At 34.9% G+C, this 22649-nt stretch overlaps 3 protein-coding genes and 1 non-coding gene across 7 annotated transcripts; 3 read left to right on the top strand and 1 right to left on the bottom strand.

Moving 5' to 3' along the window:
- Positions 1–1138: 1138 nt before the first annotated feature.
- Positions 1139–4875, top strand: LOC129288805 (CASP-like protein 3A1). 4 transcript variants are annotated; one of them, XM_054925556.1, is made up of 4 exons: positions 1139–1625; positions 3903–4038; positions 4326–4422; positions 4713–4875. In XM_054925556.1, the coding sequence occupies exons 1-4, from the start codon at positions 1363–1365 to the stop codon at positions 4793–4795; spliced, it is 579 nt and encodes a 192-aa protein (XP_054781531.1). In that variant the 5' UTR covers positions 1139–1362; the 3' UTR covers positions 4796–4875. The 4 variants fall into 4 exon arrangements, with proteins under 4 accessions (XP_054781531.1, XP_054781530.1, XP_054781529.1 ...); XM_054925555.1 differs by having other exon boundaries at positions 4305–4422; XM_054925554.1 differs by lacking the exon at positions 4713–4875 and having other exon boundaries at positions 4326–4632.
- A 5462-nt stretch (positions 4876–10337) lies between these two features.
- Positions 10338–17088, top strand: LOC129288482 (probable inactive ATP-dependent zinc metalloprotease FTSHI 2, chloroplastic). The gene is made up of 11 exons (XM_054925077.1): positions 10338–11937; positions 12235–12407; positions 12631–12732; positions 12828–12992; positions 13159–13299; positions 13515–13673; positions 14440–14525; positions 14765–14843; positions 15897–16019; positions 16238–16294; positions 16383–17088. Exons 1-11 carry the CDS (start codon positions 10560–10562, stop codon positions 16581–16583), a joined length of 2664 nt encoding a protein of 887 aa, XP_054781052.1. The 5' UTR covers positions 10338–10559; the 3' UTR covers positions 16584–17088.
- Positions 17089–18228: 1140 nt separating this feature from the next.
- LOC129287772 (mavicyanin-like) lies at positions 18229–19206 on the top strand. Its single transcript, XM_054924012.1, has 2 exons — positions 18229–18440; positions 18748–19206. The coding sequence occupies exons 1-2, from the start codon at positions 18257–18259 to the stop codon at positions 19128–19130; spliced, it is 567 nt and encodes a 188-aa protein (XP_054779987.1). The 5' UTR covers positions 18229–18256; the 3' UTR covers positions 19131–19206.
- A 2752-nt stretch (positions 19207–21958) lies between these two features.
- Positions 21959–22031, bottom strand: TRNAR-UCU (transfer RNA arginine (anticodon UCU)). The gene has a single exon. It is a non-coding gene; the product is annotated as a tRNA-Arg (tRNA).
- Between the last annotated feature and the right edge of the window lie 618 nt (positions 22032–22649).

The following is a 22649-nucleotide window of genomic DNA, read 5'->3' as shown; positions in this document are numbered from 1 at the left end:
TTTTATGGATATAATCAATGCCCGTATTCATGAGTTGTATACTTACGCCTATTTTTCATGACTTCTAACCGCATTGGATGTTACATGCCCTCGTAGATTGTGTGTTTACGTTAGTTATTCATTTTGTTCAAGTCTTAATAGAAAATAAGTTTTTCAAGTTATATTTTCGCTCTTAAAAATTATATTTTTATTATTTGTTTTATATAAAAGATATATTCTTAATTTGTTGATTCTGATTATCTATTTTTTCCTTTCTATTTTTGTTACTCAATTATCAAAGATAAATTGTGTTATTATTTTCTAATACCATTAATAATTAAATTAATCACTTATTTTCTATTGTATATGTTTATGGTTATCATTTTTATTTATTATTATTATTATTTTGAAATGTTATTTATTGAAAGAATTTTTTTATTCAAATAACAAAAGTAGACTTGCTCTTCAGTAGATCTTGTAGGATTTCTAAAGATAAGAAGCATTTTGTTGCTTCAATTATGTTGTGGATTAATATAAATATTTCAACATTTTGTTTTTGTTAGAGTCACTCCACAAATCATATAGACAGGATCCTTGCTTAAAGTATTTTGGTTTGTGTGTGTGTGTATATACATACTGCATTGGAATATAACTCTAAATATTGTTTGGATATTCTTTTTGGCAGGTTTTAGAAATTTTGAAAGCTCCAATTTACAATAAAGATTCTACCAAAATTTTTACAATAAATTTAAATATTTTTTCTTATTAACAATTGATTGATATAAAGGATGATTGTTTGATAAAATTATAATTAATATGTTAGATTAGATGTGTTAAGGATTTGAACTTGTGGAATATGAGTTTTTTTATATCTTGACTAATCATGCTTCGAAAGTTTGAGGTGTGATAGGTAGTTTGATATTTTTATTATTAAAATTATTTTTATCTTAATTTTTCTTAATTAAACTAAAATTTCAAACCTTTTTAAAATTCACTAATAATTAAATCCCATCTACTATCTTATATTGAAATTCTCCCGATAATTTTGCGAGATTGGAAGCGTGATGTGAGTCCCACCGTCCAACTCACCAAAACTTTAGTTTATAAAATAAAAAATGATAATCCACTTGTCTCTTGTGTACTATGCAGAAACCGCAGGGGAGGTTACCGGAGGGAAGTGCGGGATTTGCTCACGAATATTTCACCTTCCTCTCCTGAACTGTGAAGCCCCATTCATACAGCCATATAGTCGTTGCCATTTTTATTCACAGCTATACACACTATTATTCTCTCAGAAACGGTGCTATAGAACAAAGAGAAGAAAATAGCGAAACAGGACGTTCCAGAAACTCCTTCTACCTCCAACGAAAAAGCCACTCAGAGATGGTCACTGAACAAAAAACACCGGAGGAGGAGAAGGTGGTGGTGGTGCTGGAGAATGGCACAATGAGCCGCTCACTCGTCAGACCTTCCGCCGGGATCCGCTGGAAAGCTGACGCGATACACGTGATTCTGAGGCTGTTATGCGTGGTCAGTTCAGTGATCGCACTTTCGTTCATGGTGACGGCCAAGCAAGCTAGCTCTGTCTCCATCTATGGCTTTCACCTTCCGGTTTTCTCCAAGTGGTCATACTCTGAGTCGTTCGAGTAAGCTTCTTTAACTTTTTTTTGATGTTTCAGGATCTGATCCTCTATTCCTCTCTGAGTGTTTTAATTATTGGTGGATTATAATTTTATGTCATTGCGTTTTTCTTTTCATTAATTGCGTTTCGCTAGTTTTCTGATTTGATCCTGAGAAAATGAGATTGATTCGTTTTTCCCAGTCTGGTTTGGTTTTCTTTTGAACTGTTTTTGGAGAAGAGAGGAGGGGGAAAATCGAAATTACGACCCTTAAGTAAGACACAGCTATTATTCCTTCACGAGAACTTGAAAGAAACTAGAACTTTTTGCACTTCAATCGATTTCTTAGAACAAGCTTTAATTGAATTCAATTCTGAATCGAGAGTAATTTCTATTTTCTCGTGTTTCCTGTTTAGTTCACTGCAATTTCTTCGCTACCTTTCCAATCACATTGTGATGCCATAATTTAAGAGTTCATATTCATGCTTTCGATCTTGAATTTTTTTTTTTTTTATAATTTGTCTACTGCTGGCGTGATTTGGATCCATCCGAGAATCGACGAAATTGTTGTTGAGAGTGGGGTCTTCCCCTGATTTGTAATTGTGTGTCATGTGAATGTGCACTTCACCTCGTTTTGACGAAACTGCCATTGGATTTGGCGTTTCGACTGTCAAGAGTATTTGAATAGAAAGAAACTGACCCGTGATGCCATGATGGAATTTTTCTTTTTCTTTTCCCATCTTTAACACTTTTCTTTTCCCCTGTCTCCTATCAATCCTGATTTCACGGTGCAAGAAAAATTTGAACTTCCCTCTTTGTTTACTTCCGAACACAAACATAACCATGAACAGAGCAAGAAACCTGCGTGGGCCTGGAGCAACCTAGACTAATGCTCTCTCTCTCTCTCCCCCCTCCCTCCCTCCTCTCCCTTCCTCTCCTATATTATAGAATAATTTGAGATAAAATTAAGCATATTAATAAAAATTTACAAAAAATATTTTTAAAAATAAAATATAAAACTTCAAAAATACCTTTCATTTAGTATAGCTTTAAGTCTATAATCATTTTAATTTTCTCTCTATTTAAAAGGTAATATTAGAAAAAATATCATTGACTAAATCTTTTTTTATAAAATTATTTTATATTTTGAGACAATAAAATTTCTCCAAGATTATTTTATAATTTAGGATGGATGAAGTAATTTTTTTGAGTAACCTTGAGTAATATTTTCTATTGCATGGAGGGAGTGCTTTCCTTTATTTGGAAATGCATTTTAGTGTTGTTAAAATCAACAAAAGAAACTAAAAAGATTTAGGTCTAACAAAGGGCTAGTCTTTTATAAAATGGCGAGTCATGATGTGAATCTCTGTTGAGAGATAGTTATATTTAGTACATGGTAATGCTCCAAAGTGGTTATTTCTAAAGCAAGAATACATGTGGGAAACTAAAAAAATCAACCGAAGATTTTAACCTTTTCTATCCTTCCTCATCGTGACAAGAATTATAGCTGGCCATACTTCTCGTTAGTGGGCCCCTGTTTTGACAAAAATGTAGCTGGCTGTACTGCTTGTTAGTGGGCCGGGCTAGCCTTAGGTTAGGCCGGTTTGTATAATGTTGAATTACCATGTAATTAATTGATAATATTGTTGATTTCTTTATCAAGAAAACAAAATAATATCATCAATATTTTTTGCTTAGCTGTAAATTTATATTTTTTTTAAGTGTAAAGATTAAAATATTTTAAAATGAGATTTTTTTTTAAATGGAGAGTGTGTGTTGAGCAGTAAAGTAAAATTGACATACATTTCAAATTTTTTCCGTACCACTCCGCTCATTTTAAAGGCATTTTATAGAATTCATATTTTGAAAGATCTAGACTCCCTTTACATTCAATTAAGAAATTTAATGTGCCTGATTTTGACTCATTAAGTGCTTACTAACATGTCAACCTAAAGCTTATAATGAGTCCATTTTCACATTGGATGAGTTGAAAATTCTCCTTTGACCACGTATGACTTATTCATCTTTGTACAAGTCACTTTTCTTTATTAACAAAACAAAGCCGCATCTTGATTAGCTATTACCTATTAATAACAGATCTTGTCATAAAATTTTTTACATATATCAAGATATTGATTCAAATAAGAGGGAACGTTCTTGATTGGATGTATTTAGGCGTATTAACTCCAGAACTGTACATGTCACCGTCCCATGATGCTTAACGATATTTTTGAGCATGGGACTGTGACATGTACAGTTGGTTAAAATGCACCAAAACATTTTCATTAATTTTGTGTTGCACAGATATCTTGTTGGTGTTTCTGCTGCTGTTGCGGCTCACTCCTTGCTGCAGCTACTCATTGGTACATCACGGTTGCTAAAGAAATCTCCTATGATTCCCTCAAGAAATCACGCATGGCTTATATTTGCTGGGGATCAGGTAAAATGAGTTATACAATTGTAAGGTTCTTGTGATTAAAAACAAATGGGAACAGGAATATAGAGCAAAAAGCGACGAAACAATTAAGATCGCGTTTGCTGCAATTATTTCTTGTTTTACATATTCTTTTTGTTCCTTACTTGTCAACAACTGTGCTAAAGTTCGAGTTGGACTGGTGTATCCTTAGTTACTGAAATTGAATCCGTCATTTACTTGATGAAGATATTGGGTTATTAACTCGTTGGTTCAACTTAACTATTACTCAGTGTTGTGCCCAAAAATTGCAGGCATTTGCCTATGCACTGATAAGCGCTGGTTCTGCTGCTTCTGGAGTGACCAATCTGAATCACACTGGAATCAGGCATCCAGCTCTGCCGAGTTTCTGTAAGCCTCTGCATAAGTTCTGTGACCATGTAGGCATCTCAATAGCCTTCACTTTCATAGGCTGTTTGCTGCTGGCTGCTTCTGCTATCCAGGATGTAATTTGGCTCTCTAACCACTAGAAATTGCCTCATATTTACACATACTTGATGTAACATATAATCTGAATATATAGTTTCTGGAAAAATCATCAGTCATCACTTCTCTTTTTAACCCCACCTTATGGTCAATGGTGTTGTTCTTGTTCGTGACTCCTATAACTTGGCTTTGGTTCTGCAGAACCGTTTCTGCAGATTTTTCCACTCTAGCAGAATGTAATCCATGGGAGGCTGAAGTTGTGTGTGTTAAATCAGGAAAAGTTATTAATTATATGTAATATATGAGTCTTACTCCACCCAGCCCTCGCGGTGATGATTTAAAAGTTCCTGGTTCAAATGAAGGAAATATTACATGTTATCGTTTTAAAAGTTCCTGATTTAAAAGTTCCTGGTTCAAACTCCGCCTATGTTTATAGCCGGTCCCAAGCCCGGGTAAAGGAGGAGGGTTGTGTTAGGCCATCAACAGCCAATGTAAAAATTTGTTGAATCTATCATGAACATGGACAATAGACGTTATAATGTTAATGCTAGGTCGTTGCCCGTAAGTAACGCGCTGCATGGCTCGAGTACAGTGATAAGTGAGTTAGAGCCGCTGCATCGGCGCCCGGATGTAGTGTTAAATGAGCAAGGGCTACCGCGTCATTCTGGACGCACGCGGCTAAAGAAGTTAGCCCATAAGAGCAAAATTAGATTTGGTACTTGGAATGTTGGGACATTAAATTGTAAATCTGTAGAGGTTGTAGGGGTTATGATTCAAAGGAAAATCAATATCCTTTGCTTGCAAGAAACAAAATGGCGTGGAGAAAGAGCTAAGGATATTCAAGGTTTCAAACTTTGGTATACAGGAAAAGTAAGTGCACGCAATGGAGTAGGCATCATTATAGATAAGGAGTGGAAGAAGAACGTTGTAGAAGTTAGCAGAATTGGAGACAGAATTATTTCTTTAAAAATGATAATTGGACGTGAGACTGTTAATATTGTTAGCGCTTATGCGCCGCAAGTCGGGACAGAAGCCAGTCTTAAGGAATTATTTTGGGAGGATCTGGAGGGGTTGATTCGACACATACCACAGAGTGAAAAGATTTTTATTGGAGGAGACTTTAATGCGCATGTCGGGAGGGAAGCTGGTCAGTATGCGAGGGTGCATGGTGGTTTTGGTTTTGGAGAGCTAAACAATGAAGGGCAAACTCTTCTTGATTTCTCATTGGCATATGATTTTAAAATTGCCAACACTTGTTTCAAGAAGAGAGATGAGCATCTCATCACTTACAAAAGTGGAGCCTCAAGGTCGCAGATTGATTTTCTTTTGGTTAGGAACATAGATAGAAAACTTTGTAAAAATTGTAAGGTGATCCCTGGAGATGCTGTAACGACACAACACAGGGTCCTAGTCCTTGATGTGTGTATTATGAGTAAAATTCAAAAACGTCGACAAGTAGTAACACCAAGGATTAGGTGGTGGCAATTAAAAGGTGAGAAGCAAGATATTTTCAAGCAAAATCTTTTGGATAAAGGAATTTGGGATTCTCAGGGAAGTGCTAACATCATATGGGAGGATATGGCTAAAAAGATACGGGAGGTTGCAAAAGTAGTTTTGGGAGAATCGAAAGGTTCTGGTCCGAGAGATAAGGAGTCTTGGTGGTGGAATAATAGTGTACAGGACAAAATCAAGTATAAGAAGAACTGTTTTAAAGCCATACATTTGTGTAACAATGAGGAAAATTGGGAGAGGTACCGTATGGCTAAGAAGGAAACTAAGAGAGCTGTGGGTGAAGCTCGTTCCAAAGCTTTTGAAGAATTTTATAAGAACCTTGAGACGAAGGAAGGAGAGCAAAATATTTATAAGATTGCCAAGAGTAGGGAAAGAAAATCAAGAGATCTAGAACAGGTAAGGTGTATTAAGGATGAAGAGGGAAGAATTTTAGTTACAGATGATGAAATTAAAAATAGATGGGAGACTTATTTTTCTAAACTTTTCAATGATGGAGAGGATTCATCTAGTAACTTGGAGGATTTAGTAACTGGTGAAGGAGAACAAAATTTGTCATTCTATCGAAAAATACGTGATAAGGAGGTAAAGGAAGCTCTTAAGAAAATGGCAAATGGTAGAGCTAACGGACCTGATTGTATATCTATCGAAGCGTGGAAATGTTTAGGTGAAGAAGGGGTGAGATGGTTAACTAAGTTATTTAATGTGATTTTACGGTCCAAGAAAATGCCTGATGAGTGGAGGAGAAGTACATTAATTCCTATTTATAAAAATAAAGGAGATATTCAGAATTGTACTAACTATAGAGGGATTAAACTCATGAGCCACACAATGAAATTGTGGGAGAAAGTAATTGAGCACAGGTTGAGATTGGAGACAAGTATTTCTGAGAATCAATTTGGTTTTATGCCAGGTAGATCAACTACAGAGGCGATTTATCTACTAAGGGGATTAATGGAAAAGTATCGTTGTAAAGATAAAGATCTACACATGGTTTTTATTGATTTGGAAAAAGCTTATGACCGTATACCAAGAGAAGTGCTTTGGAAAGCGTTGGAAAAAAAGGGAGTACGGATTGCTTATATTAAAGCCATATAAGATATGTATGAGGGGGTAAAAACTAGTATAAGAACGCCTAGTGGTCAAACAAAGGATTTTCCTATAAAGATTGGACTACATCAGGGATCATCTCTGAGTCCTTATTTGTTCAACTTGATTTTAAATGTTTTGACGGAACATATTCAAGAGGAAATCCCAAAATGTATGCTCTTTGCGGATGATATAGTTCTTATAGCAGAGACAAGAGAAGAGGTTAATTGCAAACTTGAGTTATGGAGGAGGACATTGGAGTCGAAAGGTTTTCGTCTGAGTAGAAGTAAGACGGAATATTTATATTGTAAATTTGGTAAAGGACTATTCGAAAATAATTTCGAAGTGAAATTGGGAGATCAAATTATACCTCAAGTGGAAAAGTTTAGATATTTGGGAGCCATTATTCAAAATGATGGCGAAATCAGTGGAGATATTTCACATAGAATTCAAGCTGGGTGGTTTAATTGGAGAAAAGCTAAAGGAGTTATTTGTGACCGTAGGGTGCCTAATAAACTTAAAGGAAAGTTTTATCGTACTGCTATCAGACCGGCAATGTTATATAGTAGTGAATGCTGGGCTCTAACGGGACAGCAAGAGCATAAAGTTGGAGTAGCAGAGATGAGAATGTTACGATGGATGTGCGGACATACACGTAAAGATAAAATTCGAAATGAGCACATACGTGAAAAAGTGAGGGTGGCACCTATTGAGGAAAAAATGGTAGAAAATCGGTTGAGATGGTTTGGGCATGTACAAAGAAGACCAAGGGAGGCACCAGTGAGAAGAGTGGAACATATAACTTTGAGTCCGATTAAGAGAGGTAGAGGAAGGCCTAAGAGAACACTCTTGGAAGTTGTTGAACGTGATCTCTTAATTAATAATATTTCTAAAAGCTTAATAAATGATAGAGCACAATGACGTCTTGCAATCCATGTAGCCGACCCCACCTAGTGGGATAAAGGCTTGTTGTTGTTGTTGTTGTTGTATCGTTTTGAGTACTATCATAAAGTTAGTGACTATAGTTCAGTGCTATAATTGTGGTAATCTTTTATTATTATATAGTACAAGATCTTCACAGAATGCATCATGCTATGGAATAAAAAGCGCAAGAATGGCATCCTTATTTTTTCCTGTCAATCTCATTTCTTTAGCAATTCATTTATTGTTATTTTTTTTTTTTTGGGTTTTGAGAAACTCCGACATTTTAGCAAGGAAGTGATGACTTCATTTCCCGGTATTGCTCCCGTCTTTTCATGTGGAAGTTGGATGGCTTACCCTCAACCAATGTAAACCCAAATACAGAATTATGACAAAAAATGTGCTAATTGAATATGGGAAAAAAATATTGAAGCAGAAGAATTAGATACTTCTTATAAAAAAATCGTATTGTTTTTGGTTAAAAATTTTGAGTAATTATACATTTTATTCAACTTTAAAACAAGCATGGAATTCCCAATCAAATTTAAGACCTTTTTTACTTTTTTAATATAAGGTCACAGAAAAATCATGTAAAAAGACTAGGGTCTAATCTTATCAGAAGCCATGAGGCTTATACAATCAGGAGTAGAGTCAAAAATAAAGGCTGAGCTTGGAGGGACGGGCTTAGAAGCTCTGTTTAAATTAGGGTTTGGATTTTAAAAATAATTTTTTTAAAGTAATCGGGCTTGAAAGCTTGGCCCTGATAAGTTCTGTAAAAAAGGGTTCGGGCTCGGGCGGCCCTTCAAGCCCTATCATCATCATCATCATCATCATCATCATCATCATCATCATCATCATCATCATCATCTTTGGTGAAACATGTGTTTAAAATCAATGACTTGCTCACTTAATCCTACATCATTATATTATTATTAATTTTAATTTATTTTAAAATTAATTTAATATAATTTAATAAATATCAGTGTATAGTATAAAATTTATGATATATTTTATTTTTCTATAATTTTTTTGTTTGTGTATTTATAAAAAATGAATTGTTTTTAATCAATAGGTAAATTTTATTACTAGACTTCTAAATGTGTGTTGTTTAATTTCTAAAAAATTATGAGAATTTTAATTTTTTAATTTTAAAATATTTTAATTAATTTATAATGTTTGATTTTATTTTATTTTTTGAAAAAGAGCTTGTGGGCCCAGCCCTAAGCCCTTCACATAAGGGCTGGGCTTGAAAAATAAGGCTTAAAATGGAGAATCAGGCTATAGGGCTTAGGCCCTTAAGGACTGGGCTTGCCCGTATTCTCAACTTTAGTCAGGAGGTGAGTTGGCAAAAATAAAAATATTAAAATCTTCATATAATGTGTTTTGTGAGCTAAAAGGTTATCGCAATTGTTGGCTTTTTTATAGACATAGTTGAAAGTGACAATCAAGTCTTTTGTGGAGAGATCTTTGATGTTCTTAACAATCACTGAAAAGGATTGGGAGTTGCAGTTTATTAATGAGTGATAATGCCTCTAAAGAATTGGAGTAGACATTAATTTTAAAGAGTTTATTATTCTAGTAAAATTTGAAACATTCTAAAATTTCCAAGAGCTCAGCTACAATGATAAGATAGTAACTAAGGTTCTTGAAAATTTCTTTAATCTATTTTTTTTATCTCTAATAAGGCCTTCGTAAGTAGCATCACCATTAGTATTTATAAAGCCGTCAAGTTGAATCTAACCCAACCAAGTTCAAAAGAACTCCATTTAACTTCATAAATGATGTTATTATTACTTATTTGGTTGATCTTGAATTGAAGGTTTATATTGTTCATTATTTATTACATGTAGGAGAAGGTAATGTCACTCTTAAAAAAATCATCTTTAGAATATATTTTCTTACATCTGGCTCTCCATATACTCTAACAAACTTGAACAAAGAGTCTTTGGCAAGGAATTTTTCTTGTTATTTTACTACCTGTTTCATTTTTAATGTTTCAAATTATTCAATACTGTACATTATGAGAGAAAAAGGCATTAAATTTTGTGATATTCATAAATCTTTTCCTAACTTTTTGGGTGCAATCGCGCGAAATGTAGACAGAGGGATCAGATGATGAGACCCTTTATTTTATGCAAGTTATTGTCCCAGAAGAAATGCATGCAAGTTACTCTAGTCACTTGTGCTGCTTCTCAATAAAGCGGGGCACGATTTAACGGCATTCAGCCTTAAAAAGTTAACATGTCGTCCGGCTTAATGACGTCACCATTTATCAATAAAATGATTGTCGTTTAAGCGTTGTCGTCTCTCGAGTCTCCCTGTCGAGGATCAATTTTTTTTTTTTTTTTGGGTATTTTGGGAAGCATATCCAGGGTCAGTTCTGTTGCCTGAAGCTTTGAGAGCTCATCAACTTCATCGCCCGCTCAATGGCAAAGATCCTGCTCTCGTATTCGCCTTGTAATCTCGGTTATCAATGGCTTCAGTCATTCCCTGTGTTATAGAATCACTGTTCAAAATTTTCCAGTTTTGTCTCAAGATACTCCATGGCTTGCCATTGCCTTCTTAAACATTCTCCTTTGTCATCTTCCTTCTTGCAATCCTTAGACCCAAAACACAAAACCCTACCGAGGCTACCCAAAATCCCCTCTTTCCGATCAATTTCCTCGCAACGTGAAACGCCTGGACTGGAGAATGAGGATAAGGAGAAAAGGCGGAATACTCAGTTCGATTTCCTGGGGCTTTCAGTCACTCTTACTGTTATCTCCGCTTCCCTTCCCCAACCTTCAGCTCTCGCCGCCGCCGCCGCTACTGTGAAAGGAAAGAAACGAGCGTCCAAAAAGCCTTCTGCCAAAAAAGTCGACGCCATATCGCCAGAGGAGCTTAAGTCTTGGACTCAAGGTCTTCCTCTGGTCTCTGATCGCATTCCCTACACGGAAGTATTGGAATTGAAGAAGGAAGGTAAGCTGAAGCACATAATTAAGACCAGTGCTGTGAATTTGAGGCGACGAGCAGTTCCAATTTTAGTGGTTTTGGATGATTCTAGAGTTTTAAGAACAGTTTTGCCATCGTTCGAGAGTCATAGGAAGTTTTGGGAGTCATGGGATGAGTTAAAGATTGATTCTCTATGTGTTAACGCATATACGCCGCCTCTGAAGAAGCCCGATTTACCTCCCCCAATTTTGAGACTTCCGTTGCCTCCTAAGGTTGAGGCTTTTTTGTCTTCTCTTCTTGATGTTAAACCGAAGAGGGAATCAAAGAAGGCCGCGGAGCTAAGGCGAGTTAGAATGGAACTGCAAAGAGAGAAGAAAGAGGAGCTAAAAAAGGTAAGGGAGGAGAGGGAGATGATGGAGAAGAGTATAAGGATGCAGAAGAAAGAGGAGGAGAGGAAGAGAAAAAGAGAAATAAGGAAGAGGAAATATGAGGAGTCATTGCGTGTAGCAAGGACAAAATACCTGCAAACAGCAGATTTTTGGTATGATTTGGCGAGGGACCAAAATGTGACTAGTGCTCTTGGATTGGTTTTCTTCATCATATTTTATAGGACTGTGGTGCTTAGTTATAGAAAGCAGAAGAAAGATTATGAAGATAGGCTGAAGATTGAGAAAGCAGAGGCTGAAGAGAGGAAGAAAATGAGGGCCTTAGAGAGGGAAATGGATGGGCTTGAGGGTGATGATGATGATGAGGGTGAGCCAGGGAAAGAGGAGGAGAATGCTTATTTGAAAATGGCAAAGCAGTTTATGAAATCAGGGGCTCGGGTTCGAAGGGCACAAAATAAGAAACTTCCTCAGTATTTGGAGAGAGGTGTGGATGTAAAGTTTACAGATGTTGCTGGGCTGGGTAAAATACGTCTTGAACTCGAGGAGATTGTGAAGTTTTTCACACATGGAGAAATGTACCGGAGGAGAGGAGTGAAAATACCAGGTCACATTTTCCTGACCCTTGCTGAGCATTTTATAGCATAATCTGAACTGCCTCGGAAAAATTATTTGATGAAAATTGAAAGCAAGCTAGTCTAGGCTCTTTGCCTTACAGCTTTTGTTGACAATCCATTTCTTGTTGCATCTTTTATCTCATAATCTGCTTCCCTCCATTTGTTCACATTATTGAGGGATTTTTTAATGCAGAACTTACTCTTTTCAAAGCAAATTTTGAGGGAACATTTATCTTTGCAGTGCTTTGCACTGGGCATGCTAAGGGTTAATCTGGTCTTTCAATCAGGTGGCATACTTCTCTGTGGCCCTCCTGGGGTTGGAAAGACTTTGCTAGCAAAAGCAGTGGCTGGAGAGGCAGGGGTTAATTTTTTCTCTATATCTGCTTCACAGTTTGTGGAGATATATGTTGGTGTTGGGGCTTCACGTGTCCGAGCACTTTATGAAGAGGCCAAGGACATGGTACGAGTTTTCAATTTTATATTGTCTTACAATTTTTCCCTATTGGATTCAAGTCAATTGTTTGGTTGGTTTTCACAAGTTGTATCTAATTTACTCTTATATCTTTTTCATTGCGCTTAGCATTTTTGCCTGAACCTTTTATTCTTCCTTTTCCTTTTATGTGCTCCAAAGGGGAATTTTCCCCATTCTTAATCTAATTGACCACCTTTTTCAAAATTGTCAGGCTCCATCTGTTGTTTTCATTGATGAACTGGATGCTGTAGGAAGGGAGCGTGGCTTGATAAAGGGTTCAGGTGGACAGGAACGTGATGCTACTCTTAATCAGGTTCATCAGGGCAAAACTGAAGTTTCCAAATGCAACTATGAAGTTCTTTTGTGTGTGTTTATTGGTTTATGTTTACTGTTTACTTAATGCTCCAGCTACTAGTCTGCTTAGATGGGTTTGAAGGAAGAGGAGAAGTGATTACAATTGCTTCCACAAACCGACCTGACATTCTGGATCCAGCGCTAGTGAGACCAGGGCGTTTTGATCGGAAAATATTTATCCCCAAGCCTGGACTCATTGGTCGCATAGAAATTCTAAAGGTGGCAGCTCCAATGATGTATTCTATCTACATGTTTGTATTAAAGATTGAGTTAAATCTTACAACTTTGAAGGAAGCTGTTCTGCTTCTAATTTCAGAAATTGTAATTGTAAATATGTGGTTAATGGAAGCTTGCAATTGTTCTATTCTTTTTTGTGTGGCAATAGGTCCATGCTCGTAAAAAGCCAATGGCTGAAGATGTAGACTACATGGCTGTTGCCGGTATGACTGATGGAATGGTTGGTGCAGAGTTAGCCAACATAGTTGAGGTTGCTGCCATCAATATGATGCGAGATGGAAGGACCGAGGTAAGTTTGTCTTAGCTTTTTCCTTTTTCTTTGCCTTAATGGAAGGTAGTGGATGCCAGAAGTTTCTATTTCTCCTCCCGAAGAAGCCACTTACCATGGAGGCATAAAAATTACACGCATGCACAAAAAGTGGGGGAAAGAGGTCAAGGAGGAAGTGAACGACAGATTTCCAAGTTATGCAGACATGGTGACATTTCTACTTTATACTTTTGTAGATTACAACTGATGACTTATTACAAGCTGCACAAATGGAAGAAAGAGGAATGCTTGATAGAAAGGAGAGAAGCTTGGAGGCTTGGAAACAAATAGCGATAAATGAAGCTGCCATGGCTGTTGTGGCTGTGAACTTTCCTGATCTTAAAAATGTTGAATTTGTATGGTCATCACGCTATTTATTTCATTATTTTTGGTTATGCATTTTCTCATACCTAAAATGGGGAATTTAGTTAAAATTGTATTCTGCATCACTTGTAGAGGTCCTTAGAGAATGATATCATTCGTGAATTCATAATGCATGATGATAAGCATAATCATCATTTTGTCAGCTGATTATTTCTATGAGCATCGGATGTTAGAATACAAATCATTTATTATTGTAAATAACAAATTTTGAGGGCAATAGGGAATACATCGTGCTGACAGACAAAGGAATGAATGGCCTCTTTCCATATAATAATTGCTCTTCTGCGCTTCTTCATTCCACTTCTGCAGCACTTTCTTTCTGCCATGTCATTTGCTATTGAGTGATAGATGATAGATGTGCCACTGTTGGACAACATCTGAAATTGCTATTGTGACAACATAAATGTGATGCAATAAAGAATGCATGGCCCAAAATGCTGACAGCTTTGTTCTCATAATTAACCCTACCTGTATCTAAAGACTGGCATACAAGAACTCAATGTTGTCCTTTTGTTTATTGTGGTATCTGTATGTTTCCACAATTTACACTAGATACCCATTGTTGTGATTCTGGAAATTTAACCTGGAAGTATGGTATTTGTTTCTTTATGCTTTTGGAACTCAAGTTGTCATGGCCTCTGCCACATGTAAATGATTATTTCTTTATTTTCTCCCATTCCCTATGTTTATATTCCTGGTAAACGATGTGCCTCTCATCATACTTTTGCCTTCATGTAGGTCACAATTGCTCCTAGGGCTGGTAGGGAGCTGGGTTATGTTCGAATGAAGATGGATTCAGTCAAATTTAGGGAAGGAATGCTTACGTATGTGTTTTTTCTTGTACCCTTAGCTCCCTTTTGTTATGAATATATTTTGCTTTGGCTGATGCTTTCCAAATAAAGCATCTGTCTCTTTATTACTGGGAACAGTCAACAGTAATGTTTGCAGGGCTCTGTGTTGTTTGTATAATTTATTTCTCGTCAATTTAACGCTGGTTAGGTTTGCATTACAAAAATCCTTAATGGTATCGTTGTGTCTCTTGTAATAATATAATATTATGCAGCCGACAATCTCTCCTTGATCATATCACTGTTCAACTAGCACCACGGGCAGCTGATGAAATTTGGTACGGGAATGGTCAGGTAATGTTACAGTCTCACTTTCTTTCAACTAATTTATGCTAGAAAGAGCTCGCAGATTAAAAAATAATATTTTATCTGCTATAAAACTTTTAATCACCGTGCATTTATGATTTTGGTTTTGTTTGGGATAAGATCCAAACTGAGGTTTGGACCCTGAACCTCAGTTTGGATCTTAAAAGCTCATTGGAAAATCCAGAAGCCCATTAAAATTGAATCTGAATAAAATGAACTTTTGGCTTCAGCTGGTATCGAAACTGACTTTTAAGAAAAAGGCATTCAAATATAAACCATGTTATAATTATTAATTTTTATCCTAACTTTAGTTTGCAAACTTCAATTTACTCTACTTCAATTTTGTAACTTTTCATCCATACACACCTTTTGTATATCTTGACTTGACTTGTGGACTAATAACAGGTAATGGTAAATACATTTAAATAAAAGTCTTACAAATGTATTTTTTAACTAGTTATGTATTTAACAGAATTCATCAATTAATATTCTTGAGGGTATTTTGGTCATTTTAACTCATTTGTCTCTCTTTCATAATAAAGAAGAGGATTGTGTGTTTTAGACCTCTCTTTGGGGGGATGGGAGAGTACTTTACCCTTCATCCTTTAGTAGCTTACTCCCCTTGTTCCAAAATATAAGCATTTTCTTTCAACTAATCTTGATTCAAAATATAAACAACTTGGTACATGTAAATTTTTTTCCTCCTATTTTACATCTTGTATTTATTGACTTAGATTCTTGTGTAAATTTATCTCTTACTTATCATGCATAAAGTGTATTGGTAATTGGGATTAAGGGTAAAAAAGAAAAACAATATATATTCTTATGAGAATGGAGATTTTATTGGTATGTAGATTTTTTCTAAAAACTGCTTATATTTTAGGCCGGAGGGAGTATCTTGAACTGAAGTTTTTTCTTCTGACATGCATATATTTACTTTTTTGCCTGTGTGAACAATTTAGTCGTTTTGGTCTCTGAAGTCCTTGTTTTTTCATATCTCATTATAGGCATTGATCTCTAACATGCTTTGCAATATTTCAGTTGAGCACGATATGGGCTGAAACAGCAGACAATGCTAGGTCAGCAGCAAGGACGTTTGTTCTTGGTGGGCTTTCTGATAAGTATCATGGCATATCCAATTTCTGGGTTGCAGATCGAATCAATGTATGCATTCTCTGTTTCAACTTTACAAAATTTTTACATTGTGATTAGTAATTCCAGTTTTTGCCTCAGTTAAAAATGCACCCTCAACTTTAATATTGAAAGAACGAATTCTTGCGCGTTTCTTTGAAAAAGCAGAGAGAGAACTCTGTTGTCTCTTTCCCTTTCGAAAGATATATGTCGGCCAACCAACTGATTCTCTAATATAATTCAATTACCAGGAAATTGATTTGGAAGCAATGCGGATTGTCAACTCTTGCTATGAACAAGCAAAAGAGGTATGCTATTGTGTAAAAAAGGGATCAAGGAACCTATTTATCCATGAACCTGACTAAAAAAAATGACGACCCTTGTTTTGCCTAGCAGATTTTGGAGCGAAATAGAACTCTAATGGAAGCTGTGGTGAGTGAACTTGTTGAGAAGAAAAGCATAACAAAACAAGAGTTCTTTCACCTAGTAGAAATGCATGGCTCCATAAAACCAATGCCTCCTACCATACTTGACATTCGAGCTTCCAAGCTCCAACAATCTCAGGAGTTGTTTAAGAGTCGAAAGAAGCTGCCGTGACGAGCCACGAGTAAAACAGGCACTCGGGTCAAGTAAATCAATCATTAACATGCTTAATGATCTTTTGTCTGTACCAACACAAGGAGTTTCTAGCCATCGACCAACCAATTCTCTGGGAAATAGCTTTTGCTATATCTTTTTTTGGCCATACTGCTGACACTTTTTGAGCTGGAAGGAAATGAATGTAACGGAAAGTGGTGGAGTTTCTTTTCTTTCTTTTTCCCTGCTTTTGCTAGCAAAGTGGCAGAGCTCAAAAGCTGATCATAAGCAATATTTCATCTGAGGGAGCAGTTAGAGTACCTACACCTTGAGGTTATGTATATTAATGGTCATAGAGAGAGGTGTTACAAATCAGGTTTTGTTTATACGGCCATGGGGAGATTTTTTTTTTTTTTTTCTCGAGCTTATGATTGAATCGTTCAGTTTATTGTGTCCCATGTAAACCATCTTGCAACCGAATTATGATTGGTTTGGTGCATTGATATTCATTCATTTTGTGGAGTCATCTTTTCTCCAAGTGTGTAACTTCATAGCCCAAATAGTTCTCTGCAGTGTTGTTAGAACTCGCTCGGTTATTAAATATTTAAAGTATTGATCCAATAAATCATGCTTGGACTGTGCTTTGACTGGTTTCAATTAAAATAATAAAATTTAAAGATTGTGTATAAAAATAAAAATATTTCAAATTATATTTAATTATATTAAAATCATTCATGTCAAATTTGTAGTTAATTGCGCTAATATTATTAATGTCCTATACAAATAATTAAAATAATCAAGTATGTTATGTTAACTGTCTAATCAAACCACACAAACTTTTATTGTTAATTGAAAAAACCAATGAATCATCACATAGGCGTGCGCATGTATCACTAAAGAAAATCAATCACAAAATAAATAAAAACAAAAGATAATATAATTTTGAATTATTGAGATTTTAAAAAATAGTTTTCGGTTGGTTTTACTTGTTTTCACCGGTTCACTTTTCTCTCTGTTACGTACCCCGGCCAGTTTGGTTCTGGCAATACTGGTACATTGAAGGAAGCTCTATATAATAAGATGCATTATTTATGCTTTGTGAATAATATGGATTTTATAAATCTTTTCACCACTTTCTTATTTGTGGAATCATCAACAAAAAGGTAAAAATGGTATCTCAGTTTGTGGAGAGTATATCAATGCTGGTTTTATAGTATTTGAGCACCTCAATCTTTTATGCTTGCATTAAGTAGGTATTAGAATATTTAAAATGATTTTAATCAAATTTTTTTGAACGGAGAAATTGAAGCAACTTTTAGTTGAGACAATTATCCATGAAAATGTCTGATATATTTTAAAAAATAACTACCCTGAGTTTTTTTTTTTTTGGGACCTAAATCAGTCAACATTTGATTATTTTCCCCAAAACGAAAGAAGAAAATTTAACTGTGGCCAACATGAAATCACAGAGAGATGACAACAAAACGACATGAGAAAACAATATAAGCCCCCACGATGCCATTAATCGCCACACCCTTTTCCACGTTCAACCTCAAAAGCCACGTCCTTGTGTTGTGTATAATGTTAACGTCTGTGCGCATTCATGTATATATATACACAAACGTACACACATTCCTATACCATTTGCTTTCATTTCTTGTCCTTATTAGTGAAAAAGAGAACACAACAGAGACATGGCGTCATCTCGTTCTGGAGTGTTCTCTGCTCTTTTGCTCATTTTCATGGCTGCCTCCTCCACTACTGCAAGGCAATTCCAGGTTGGTGACGACTTGGGCTGGCACCAACCTGACCCTCTTAACACTGATTTTTACACTCAATGGGCTGAAACAAACAGATTCCAAATCGGTGATTCTCTCGGTTAGTTCTTCTCTCTAGCTTTTTCCATTTGAATTTATTCTTAGCTTTAAACTCTGCATCTGAATTTATCAGATGCCACCCCACTGAGCGATGCCGTACTTCACGTTCATTTTATCATTTATTGCATGTCGTGGCCGAGCCTGAGAGAGAGAGAGTCTTGTAAAACCACCCATTCCTTCGACATGACACTTCATAATAATCTATCATGTGACAGTGTCTGTAATCTTCGACAAGACATGACACTTCATATGTAATCACAAGAATTAGCGATGTAGTTAATGTTGTGCGTGGTTGGTTGTGCGTGCAGCATTTGAGTACCAGAATGACTCAGTACTGACGGTAGAGAAATGGGATTACTATCACTGTGATGCGAGCGACCCCATCACAGCGTTTGACAATGGAAACAGTATAATCAATCTGGACCGAGCTGGGCCCTTCTACTTCATCAGTGGCATTCATGATCACTGCATCAACGGCCAGAGATTGATCGTCGACGTCATGTCCCCACATCCCGTCCCTGCATCTCCGCCGTCCGTTTCCCCTGCTGCTGCCCCTCCACGGTCTCAAGTGGGGTCCTCACCTTCTTCTTCTTCTTCTTCTTCTTCCTCTTCTTCTTCTTCCCCACCATCTTCTTCTCCTACTAACTCTGGCTCTGAGTCTGAGTTTCATCTTCTGTGGTTCTCAGATTAGATTTTATGGCTATTCTGGTCGTTTTTGTTGTCATTATGATTTGTGCTTAGGCCATTATTAGCGTTTCATCTCCCACTAGGTCAGGTTTTGTTATTAATTATTAGGATAGGATGATTATGCTATTATTAACTGTACTTTTGACTGTTGACTGAGACTTTTTTAGATATTCAGTTTCTCAGACCATTTATTTATTTATTCTCTTTTCTACTTCTAATTATTAAGATTGGAGCCACCTGAAAATGTGGTCACACGGATAATATATACTGTGGTCACACGGATAATATATACTCACGTACAGATCATGTGTGTGTATAAGTTTATTTTAACACCATAAAAATGAGGTGTATAATATTGATTATGACTTTGTTTTTATTTAAAACTTTTTTAATTTATTTTCGTTCTATTTTATTCAAAGCTGTCTTGTAAGGCTTTAGTAAAACACAGCCATGTCTTCTTAACAGAATCAAGGCCCAAGCTTTTCAGCCCGTTTTAGTTTCAGTTATTGCTTTTGGATTTGGTGTGAGAATGACAAATAAGGACCCTTCAAGAATATGGAGGACCTTTTGGGCTTTTACTAAAAATTTACAATTCAAAATTCCTTATTTTTCATTAACTGTTTTTGCAAGGTCTTCAACTGTCCTATTCCCTTTGATTTTGCTAAACATGATTTCTCAACAAAGAATGCAAAAAAAATTCAAATTTGTTGAGGATCCTGAAACACATTGTGGAGAAAATCAAATTAAGATTTTATTTGTAATGAAGATATCCCAAAATTTTCAGTTCTAATCATATAAGGGTATGGTAATTAGTATGGATGTATTTTTGTCCACTTTCATCCTTTTACTTTGCAATAAAATTTTATTTAAAAAATAGAATCAAATAAAAATTTTCCTCTCTTAAAGTCTTCCACAGAACATGGAGGAGGATCCGTACCATTATTGTTTAGATTTTATGATGAATCTAAAATATTGTGTGTGGTAAACACAGACATTCATAGTTGGCATCCTTGGTTTTTTTCCAGCTCAATCTGTCAATCACATGCTTAATGTTTATATTCTTTGTCTTCTTCCAATTAATAATTCGCTTCATTATATATGTTATAACTAACATTCATATTGATATTTCTCATAAAAAACAGATATTTCTCATAAAAAAACATAATAGTTAAAAGGGTATATAATTATTACATAACTATTCCTTTTTTTAAAGAACATGTGGGTTTTCTATATATTCTATATGCGTGGACAAAAGTAGATTTGAAATCAAATGTGCACATCCAATCCTGTCATGCTAAAATAATGAAAATATACAATGCACATAACATTGAAAATTAAATAAAAATTAATCTTAACTTTTTCGAGTTCCTCTTATGAATGATATATATATATATATATATATATTAAAGAAATTAAAATAACTATTTTTTTCCGGTGACTAGTGTGTGTAATCTTTTTTTTGTGATTCATAAAATGGTCTGTTTTTTTGATAAAAAAACTAAATATTCATCCAAATTGGAAAAGGATAAATTCTGATCATATTGTAACACAATTGAGGCAAAAGTGAGACTTGTGTCTTTATCTCTATTCCAAAAGTATCAAGCCATATATGTACAATACAACTATACAGGTACAGCCAAAGAATAAAATGCAACAACTAAGCTAGCTAAACTATGTATCAGGCTAACTTATACTAACTGTACAACTAGAATATATGTATAACCAAGTCTGAAAAATATTCTAACTAACATTCTCTACATACATTATCTCTATTATATACTATTTCCAGTCTTTATTATAATTTTCTCTCATAGTTAATAAAACTTAAATAAAAGTAATATTAAAAAAATATAATTAATATCACATCAAGTATTTTATGTTAAGAACAAAAAAAATATCTTTTTAAAAGATGCTTCATAATAAAACCCAAGGAGATGTGCGTGTAGTGTTGGCATTATGAGGCTATTTAAAATTATTTTATTTTATTATTTTGAGAACTGGTGTTTTATAAATTATGTTTTGAGAATAAAAAATAATAAAACTAGGTATTTTTTTCATTCTCCCTTATTCTCCATAATAATAATCCCAAAACACTTAAAAGTTATTTCTATTTTTCTATTTTTTAAAATAATATTTTATTTTTTTTTCAAAATACTTTTTGAAAGTACATTACCAAATAAATTTTTTTATTCTCTTATTGTAAAGAACAAAAAACTGTTTTCAAAATATGTTTTCAAACAGGCCTTATATGTCTTTTTGTTTTTTGCCAGCATTAAAAAGCCTTCATGATATAATTGGTTAATTATTCCAGCTCTCTAACTTTTGATTTAAAAAAGCAGCTCCATGTATATGTGCGCGCGCGCTTAAATTATATTCTTGGGATGTTCAGTGCTGTTTAGAATTATGTGTGTGTTATTAAGAGCCTGTTATATTAATTTGTTTTTAAATAAAAGGAAAAAACATATGTACATATTGTATAAAAACATATGAACATAACTAAGAAAAAAAATTTATATACTTAATGTACTTCTTTTCACTTGAATCAAGATATGTAAATCTTTTATAAATTATATTATATAATCAATTCTTATTATTAATTTATTAATATATTAAAATTTATTTTTCATAATTTGATTGGACGTAAGTATAAATAAATATAGAAAATTAAATACATGAGTTTCATTCAGTGCCGCAACGTTGCTATATATGATGCTTCTTAGCAAGTGGTTTAGACTTTAGACGAACGCAAACGGAATCCGATGACATGTGGTAACACGTAATGGGCTGGGTTCTTCAGAGAAACTGAAAAAGAGTTCTAAAAATGGAGAGAAGCACGCCCAGTGGGACTCGAACCCACAATCGCTTGATTAGAAGTCAAGCGCCTTATCCATTAGGCCATGGGCGCTGGTATGACATTCTTTGTCCTTAATATTAATAATGACATAGAGACTTTTTGTTCTTCTATTTTTTGGTCAGTAAGACAGATTAAAAGCATCATATTTTCCAAAGAATTAGATTCCATGTGAACATGTCTTTTTTTTTTTCCTTAAACAAACATGTGAACATGTCTCAATCATATTAATTACTGTGCTGCAATGTGAAAACGTCCCACAATAGAACCTACGTGGAAGAAGAAGAGATGTTCACACTAAAGTTAAATAAAGTATAACTTTTTTTTTTGGATTCAATGCTACTACTCTAGTTTGATTTATGAAGCACTTTTCATGCTCATCAAAACATGAGAAAACTCAATCAATCACTCTTTGAATATTCTTCATTTCATGATGATTGTTCAAGTGCTGAATCATATATAGAAAGTTCTAATCATTTATTCAATGGCTATATAATATGGTGTACAAGAAAGGTCAATCAATCTATCTTATTAGTGACTTCCTACCAATGCAAGAGGTTGGTGTTTCTGATCTGGCCCCTTATAACTACACATTTTTTATTCTTACTTTTTGGTATGTCTTTTCATTATAATATAAACCATTGAAGATGAAGAATCTGATTCGATAGGGAC

This window comes from Prosopis cineraria, unplaced genomic scaffold (genome assembly GCF_029017545.1).
Source record: "Prosopis cineraria cultivar Desert tree isolate PC_DT_omini unplaced genomic scaffold, ASM2901754v1 PC12, whole genome shotgun sequence".
Classification (NCBI taxonomy): Eukaryota; Viridiplantae; Streptophyta; class Magnoliopsida; order Fabales; family Fabaceae; genus Prosopis; species Prosopis cineraria.
This window is presented reverse-complemented; position numbering and strand designations above follow the sequence as displayed.

Bases quoted from the DNA above. Each gene is read 5' to 3' on its own strand.
- LOC129288805 (XM_054925553.1), top strand. From the start codon at position 1,363: ATGGTCACTGAACAAAAAACACCGGAGGAGGAGAAGGTGGTGGTGGTG. The intron at 1,626-3,902 runs GTAAGCTTCTTT...TGTGTTGCACAG, and splicing joins TCATACTCTGAGTCGTTCGA to ATATCTTGTTGGTGTTTCTG. The intron at 4,039-4,304 runs GTAAAATGAGTT...ACTATTACTCAG, and splicing joins TTATATTTGCTGGGGATCAG to TGTTGTGCCCAAAAATTGCA.
- LOC129288482 (XM_054925077.1), top strand. From the start codon at position 10,560: ATGGCTTGCCATTGCCTTCTTAAACATTCTCCTTTGTCATCTTCCTTC. The intron at 12,993-13,158 runs GTGGCAGCTCCA...GTGTGGCAATAG, and splicing joins GTCGCATAGAAATTCTAAAG to GTCCATGCTCGTAAAAAGCC. The intron at 16,295-16,382 runs GTATGCTATTGT...TTTGCCTAGCAG, and splicing joins GCTATGAACAAGCAAAAGAG to ATTTTGGAGCGAAATAGAAC.
- LOC129287772 (XM_054924012.1), top strand. From the start codon at position 18,257: ATGGCGTCATCTCGTTCTGGAGTGTTCTCTGCTCTTTTGCTCATTTTC. The intron at 18,441-18,747 runs GTTAGTTCTTCT...TTGTGCGTGCAG, and splicing joins CCAAATCGGTGATTCTCTCG to CATTTGAGTACCAGAATGAC.